We start from the raw sequence: 7801 nt of genomic DNA, 5'->3' as shown, positions 1-7801 counted from the left end.
GGCTCGCTGAGCTATGATCGCCGGATCGGAGTTGAGGCATCGGCTCGCTGAGCTATGATTGCCGGATCAGAGTCGAGGCGTCGCCGCGGTCCAACTCCTCTGAAATCTCCTCAGAAAACGCGCGCGAGTCTCGAGTGAGAGAGTCGGCGGGAGAGATGCGACAGAGCTCCGACGACGTTGAATCGGCGAGGGGCGGCTTCGTTAAGGCGTTGTCATCGAGAGGTTATAGGACGATGATGAATCAGATCTGGTTTGGAGAGAGATTTTTTTTTTTTGAAATAGAGAGAAACTGATTTGGAAAGGGAGGGTGAAAGACAGGAGGGTATTTTAGGTACATCATAAAAGCAAAAAGATAGATTTAGGTTTGAAAGTGGACTTGTATGGGTAAAAATATTAAGGTGGACTTGCATGAAAGAAAATGTTGAGAAGAGGACTTATATGAAATTTTTTATTGTTTCAAGCAATTTTTCTTCTCCAACTCTAACAGATTTCCTATTTTGGAAATTTCATAACCATTCCTCAAATTCTTTCCTAAAATTGAGAGTTTATTGCAAATATGAGGAATTTGGTTTTCTCTCTCACATCCCCATTTTGAAGAAAGTTTGAGAATCTGAAATTGTGAAGAAAGTTTGAGAATCTGAAATTGAGAAAACCAAGAATATGGGAAACTGTTGGAGTTCCTCTAAGATTTCACTTTAGTCGCCCTTGTAATAGGTTCATTAGGTTTTATGCAATAGACCTGGGATCCTCATACCCTCGTGAAGAACCATGATTTCCAGTTCTTCATTACCAACTCGTCACAAATGAGGGTCCGGGTAAACCAAGAGATTGTCCAGTTGGTTAATTCTTGGGTTGAGGTTGTGATTCATTCTAATTTGGTTCGTAGATTTGAGGGGAACAAACGACCTTCTATCAAATTTGAAAATTTGAAAGTGTAACTAGAACCTCTCTTACAAAATATGAAAAAAAAAAAAAAAAAAACAACCAATCATCTATACTATTATCAAAACAATGCAGAACTGAATATCTTCATAAAGTTTGGGTTATAATTCAGCAATACAAGTAATAAACTAAATTGTATAGAAAAAATAATAATAGATTAAAGGAAATAGTAGGAAATATGGAAGGTTCTATTTTCTCTGCACACGTAGTGATGGGACATGCTAGAATTTCTAAAATGAACATGAAACTAAACAAAGATTATATTCCAATATCTACCGGAATCAAATACAAGAAACATAAGTTATAACTTATAACCATATATAACTTTGTATAAGACATCATAACAGAATCCGCGCTGGACAACCAATGCAGGAATAATTTATGATAACCATGCCTTTGTGACTTTGTAGGAGGACAACTAATGAATGAATGCACTGATGAAGGTAATGACTATGTATTAAAAGCCAGAACTGAGAGAGAGAGAGAGAGATTCAAAGCCAGCCAGCATCAGTCCCTTTAGATTTATTGATCTGACTCGGGCTTCGAGGTGGTTGTGCCATTTTCCTGCAGCTGCTGAGGTGTTTGATGCTGTTGCTGTTGTTGCTGCTGCTGTTGCTGTTGTTGTTGCTGCTGTTGTTGATGTATGTTGAACTGAGTCTGAGGTGATTGCTGCTGGAGCTGGAACCTCTGAGCGTTAATCATGCTCTTAGAAGGGTGAGATTCCCCATTCAGATCTGTCGTAGCAAGCTTCAAACGTTGGACCTCTGATGTTAGGGCTTCATTTAGAGCTGTCAAAATCATCAAGGTAGCAACTTTAAGCACTCTCATTTTTACCTCAACAAGGAATGAACTTATAGATAGCAACCATAGCACTAATGCACTGGGAGAGCAGATCAGAATCAAAATGCAATATTTGAAGCACCTATTTGTTTTTGTTTTTGGTGTTCCTAAAATGTTATGTACTCTGTGTGATAAATATGTTCCTAGGTCCTAGGTATCTCAAACGATATGTGGACTATTATAATCATCTAAACAACTAAGTTCAAATCAGAAGTACTTTCAAAAGAGTTTAGATGGCTGCAGCCTGCAGGACCAACATTTATCTAAACAACTACATGCTCGTCTATTTCAGGTTTACCTTTCTATATCTGAAAAATTGAACTTTAGATCACCTGGCTACTACTTTATTCTCCTTTGCTTTAATTTTAAAAGAATTCACGTCCTCCTTCAGTTCTAAACAAAATAGTTGACTAAAAGAGGTTCAATCTTCTTTTCCATTGCTGGAAACGAAAAGAAAAAGAAAATAGAAGAAAAAAAACGAGCAGCTGCATGTTTAGATAATCAGAGTGAACACATTTTAGGTTTATTGTCAGCACACAGAATATCTTAAAAGTTTAAAACTTCATTATAAAACATCTATGTGTATCTCACACTGGGTATGTGTGAAAATTGTTGTGTGTATTGAAAGTGGGAGAGATATCTCAAGGTCAGTCACTGCTTATAGAAGGATTGTCCATAGAAAGCTTTACACATAAGAAATCCCAATGGTATCTAAAACACTAGGTGGAGTTTGCTAACCAGCCGCTATCCAGAATCAAGAATGGGAGAGACTGGCCAAGACTAGTCACTGCTTCTAAACTCTGAAGGATTATCGATAGAAAGCTTTACACGTATGAAGTCCCAATGGTATCTAAATCGCAAGGTGGAGTTTGCTAACCAACCTATCCAGTTGCTCAAGCATCTATTTTCCATAACCCTGTAACAGAAACCATCCAGGCATCTTTCATCTAGTGCAAAGTATAACCCTCTGTTTCACTACTCTATAAGAATGGGAAGCCTAGATTTGTATACAAGTTGAAAAAAGCAGAAGGGTTTCAAAATTGTTTTTCCAAAATTCAGACTCCCATTAGTTTGTCACAAGACTCGAACTTGAAAAGACAGCAAGATCTTTCCTCAGATTTTCTTCCAAAGAACTAACCTTTTTGGGTGATATAAGCAATCTTCCTCAAAAATAGCATTCCATAATTCCTGTTTTTATTTAAAAGCTTTTGAATTTCTGAACAGCAATTGTTTTATCAAGCATCAAAACCCACACCAAGTATTTGCAAAATTCTTAACCAATGTATGAGAATGAATTCTTAAGGATAAGTACAACAAAATTATCATGGACAAAGTAATCTAGTTTACTAACATTACAAATTAGGGAGGGGATTTCAATTAGAGAAGCAACAATCACTCCACCAGTTATCAGACAAATATGACGGAATGCCTGTTTTCTACAATGAACTGAATGATTTAATATATGAACCATTAAATCTAAAAGAAGTTGATACATACCATCTCTGAGTTGGGCCTGTTGTTCCATAGCTTGAAGGCGAAACTTCAACTCATTATTCTGGTTACTGAGACCAACAGAATCTCTCTGCAGCGAATAAGACAAAATCAATATAGCAAGAGAATTTGAAAGCGGAAATAAAATCTGCAGTTCAAAACCCCACTTGTAATAGTGTAAGCTGTGCGGACAGTGTTGTTGCTTCCGTCTGTAGAGTCTGAACCTTGTGTTCCAACTCTGAAATGTAGCGCATTTTCCGTTCTTTAGATCGGGCTGCTGATTGACGATTTGCCAAAATCCTGCACATAGATTCGTTGTTAGCATTGTAGGTAGTTTATCCAGTAGACCATGGTGAACCATTAGAAGATGAAGATGCAATACCTTTTTGCACGCTTTGGATCGGTCAATGCAATCTCTGCAAGTTTTTCATTAGCCATAATTTTCTTCATTTCAGCCCCACTGAACTCACCATTTCCAAACTCCAAGCTAAAGGCATTTGAATTTGTATCAATTGAATTGCTGGGGGAAAGTTGTCCTGGCCGAGTTCCAGGCGAAGGTGGTAGTTTAGGTGACTCATCACCAAATTGCAGCTTACCCATAAAACTGTCCATGGAGACACTTCTGAAGTGACGAGTGGTCGGTGCAATATCTCCCCCCGCACTCCTTTTGATCCCTTCTCTCATATTGGTCAAAGAATTCAATCCCGGTCTCTGCATTCCTCCACTTTCATTAACGCTGCTTTCCACTTCATTATCACTGCTGTCACAGTTTGTCTTGGTCCCACTTGCTCTACTACTATCCATATCCTCACGATTCTCATTACCATTCTTGTCATCAGTCCCCGAAGAGTTCAAAGCATCAATGCTATCCAAATTCATATATGCGGAAAACAAATCATCCACTACTTCCCCTTCAGACTTCCTCTCACCCGTCCCTTCCACATTGTTATCGCCAGCTCTTTCCCAACTAGATTCCTTTTTAACCAACTGAGCTGGCTTAACCATCCCTGAATTTTCTGTACCAGACATTGACAGGTCCACACTACCCGAACCCCTCATGGGAGCAATGGGGGGTAGAGCTTGTTGCATCATTGTAGAGAACCCGAATGGTATATCACTATTAGACCTCCTATGAGCCTTACGAGGGGGCAAACTCTCGCCCACCCTTGAGAAATTAGCCCTGCCGAATGGCGATGGGGGCAACAAGGAATGTGAACTTGCATCCCTATCCTCCATTGACACATCCACCTCAGACATGGAGGTGGATGGGGAATCACGGTAGGGGGATGGGCTCAATGGGGGCAGTGAATCAAGTGAAAAGAAGGCTGGTTGCGACAATGACCGCGAATGGCTCGGTCCTGGACTAAAATTCTGTGAGCCCATTGTCTGGTTAATTGGCCTGGCAACCGGGATCTGAGAATAAGGTGAAAGTGGTGGGATGTGGTTTGGGTGTGAGGGTGGTATCCCCATTCTTTTACTGGTATCCCCAGTAAAGCTCTGTGCAAAATGGCGTGAACGCATTTGTGAAGAGCTGAATTGGGGTATGTTCAGCTGGTCCATAGATAACGGCTGTTTCAGAATCGATGATGAAGATGTTCCAAACGAAGATTGAAGCCTTTGCATCATATCACTATTACCTTCTTCAGTGTCACCCATTGTAATCCCACACCCCCAAACAACAATTAACAAAAACAAAAAGCTTCAATCTTTATCAAACCCCACCTCCAAAAACCTCTCAACAACACAATCAAAACCCCAACCCACTTCACTCCCACCCACAACTCAAACAACCCAACACACCTAGAATCTGCACACCAACCAACAAAAACATCCAAAACAGTGAACATTTCCATCAAAAACAAGAAAACCAATACCAAATTCTTCAAAACACTCCCATAAATTCTGATGGAGGTTTCAAGAGCGTACCTTGTAGGCAGTGTGATCATCAGTGTAGCAATGGCAATACAGTAATAACAGAGAATATCAACCGGTGGCGGTTGTTGTTGTTGTTGTTGTTGTCCGTGAAACAAATCAACGCCGGAAATGGCGGAGATGACGGAGGAAAGTAAGCGTCTTCCTCTAAATCGTCGCGCTTTTTGTTGGAGTTGTCGTGTAAACGAAGACGAAAGCAACCGAGAGAAGAAAGAGTTCAAAACTATTACACGGATTTCATGCCCACTACTACTCTCTTTCTCTGTCTACTACTACGACGCGTGAATTTAATAACCATTTCCCTCTGCATTTCGCGTGCATTTCAATTTCATTCCGACCTCATTTGACTCCTTCCCTATGTCACCGCAGCTTATGTAGCAAGGAAATGCTTTCCAAACAAATTCGTATTCAATTATGAATTTTTTTAGAAGGAAAAATAGCATATATGCTCTCACCGCCTCATGTGCGTGAAACGCGTTAAACAGTCTCCGATAATTTTTTCTTTAATTTTCTTTTGGTCATTACAAATCTAATGGACATCGTATGTAAGAAATATTTTTGTCGTATCTATTTATTGGTAGCAATTCTTTATCTGTCTACACTGAGACTGAGTGAATTATGTCACTGGTTATTCAAATTATAAAGGATTAACGAGTGCAAATTTCAAACAAAGATTTTTTTTTTTTATGAAGAGAGAAAACGATATGTTCATAATATCAATTTTTTTTATTTACGATAAATATTATTAGTTCCTCTATAGCGGACTGTTGGGTGACGGGAGGACCACGTGGCAGTATGACGTGGTCCTGCATTCCAATCAAATATTGACACATGAATTTTATTAAGGAAAAATTACATAAGTTATTTTGTTAAAGATAATTTTGGGTTTGTTGTTGCTTTTTAAACCCTAAATCCTAAACTCTAAACCCTAGACCCAAAACCTTAACCCTAAACCCTACACCCTAGTCCCTACTCAACAAAAACCCATGAAGGTCATTTCACAAAAAATAGAAAATCTTAGTTTATATTTTATTTGTAATAAATCTATGTGTAAATATTTGATTGGATTGTAGGAGCACATCATACTGTCATGTGATCCTCCTGTAGCATTTAGGGCTAGTTTGGTATTGTTGTGACTTTAAAAAAAAACTGTTGTTGCTATACTGCGAAAATAATCAGATGTGAATTAAAACAGTTTTGTGTTTGGTAAATATTAGTTTTAAAAGTGGTGCCAAGATAAAATTTATTAATATCTAGTGTTTTTAGTGACAGCTGTTTTTAAAGCTTTTAGAAGTAACATATGTAATTTAAAAAAAAAAAAAACTGTCATTTACCAAACACTATAAAATCTAAAAGTTCGGATAAAAGCTGATTCCAAACTAGGTCTTAAAAATTCTAGTTGGGCGACAAAGCACCCAATCTACCCTGAAAAGATCCACTATATCCGGGAACCTAGCACCCGTCCTCTATATGAAATTTTATTAATGGGGGCGGATCCGTGACATACAAGATTATAATCAAAATTATAACCAGAATATCATCCATTAGATCTAATAACAATTAACGGTTGAGATTAATCATAAAAACTAAATTTCTTTTCTTTTCTTTTCTTTTTCTTTAAATTAATCAATAAAATCTATCTATTAAATACATAATGAAAATTGATGATATTTTTTTTTTGAATTCAAAGACAATTTTGTCATTAGTAATAAAATAGAGAGTACAATACAAATCGATCTGTTGCCATACGTACAGAGGACAAACAAGATCATAAGATTCGTATGAGGGTTGTATCCTCATTTACATTTCGGCTCACAATTGAGCCTACAATCTAATAGAAAATAGATTATAAGCTAAGATCCCACCTAGAAAACTAGAAAAAATACTAATAGAAAAACAGATTCATAACGCCAAGACGCCATGTAGCACAAAAAAGTGCTTAGGAAAAATGCTTAGAGTCCTAATGAAAAGACTTATTGTACTAAAAAACTATAGACTAAAAATGTAGTCTAAAGCCTAAAAGGAAATCAAACCTAAACCCAAAACAGTTGACCTAGCCCAACTTTTCTTCACAGTTGCTGGAAAGACATGGAAGAAGAACACCATAGCCGTCGCCGCCGTGAGATGAAGTTGCCTTCGTAGACGTTGTCGTTGTGAGACGCCGCCGCCTTAGAGAAAGAAACACTATAGACGTCACCGTTGTGAGTGCACACCTCGGGAAGAAGAAACTCTATCGTCGCCACGAACTTAGAGACCAAACAATATCTCCACCAAACCAAAAACTCCTCCCATGAATAAACAAGGACGGAGATGGAATCGAGAAGATGAAGCCAGATCTGCTCCTCGAGTCTATGGTGCCATACATCCATCCTGATCTAAAAAGCCACGCTGATCAAAAGTTGTTAAGAATCTCTGGCCAATTACCTTTCAAAGCATTTAGTTGCTGGCATATCCTTCATCCGGCAACAAAGTCATACGGCTTTAGCAGATTTAGAGACCCACCTAGCTTTAGACCGTCGCCGGATGAGGGTGGGATTTCGTGGTTGGCTGCCGACTTTGAGAGAGAGAGAGAGAGAGAGAGAGAGAGAGAGAGAGA

General features: G+C 38.6%; 1 protein-coding gene across 1 annotated transcript; it reads right to left on the bottom strand.

Moving 5' to 3' along the window:
• Positions 1 to 1004: 1004 nt before the first annotated feature.
• Positions 1005 to 5405, bottom strand: LOC101303379. Its single transcript, XM_004290268.1, has 5 exons — positions 5200 to 5405; positions 3656 to 5080; positions 3441 to 3573; positions 3280 to 3364; positions 1005 to 1730 (listed from the first exon to the last, which is right to left on the bottom strand). The coding sequence occupies exons 2-5, from the start codon at positions 4927 to 4929 to the stop codon at positions 1465 to 1467; spliced, it is 1758 nt and encodes a 585-aa protein (XP_004290316.1). The 5' UTR covers positions 4930 to 5080; positions 5200 to 5405; the 3' UTR covers positions 1005 to 1464.
• Between the last annotated feature and the right edge of the window lie 2396 nt (positions 5406 to 7801).

This window comes from Fragaria vesca, linkage group LG2 (genome assembly GCF_000184155.1).
Source record: "Fragaria vesca subsp. vesca linkage group LG2, FraVesHawaii_1.0, whole genome shotgun sequence".
Classification (NCBI taxonomy): domain Eukaryota; kingdom Viridiplantae; phylum Streptophyta; class Magnoliopsida; order Rosales; family Rosaceae; genus Fragaria; species Fragaria vesca.
Note: the sequence above shows the minus strand (reverse complement) of the source record. Positions and strands in the feature narration are given on the sequence as shown.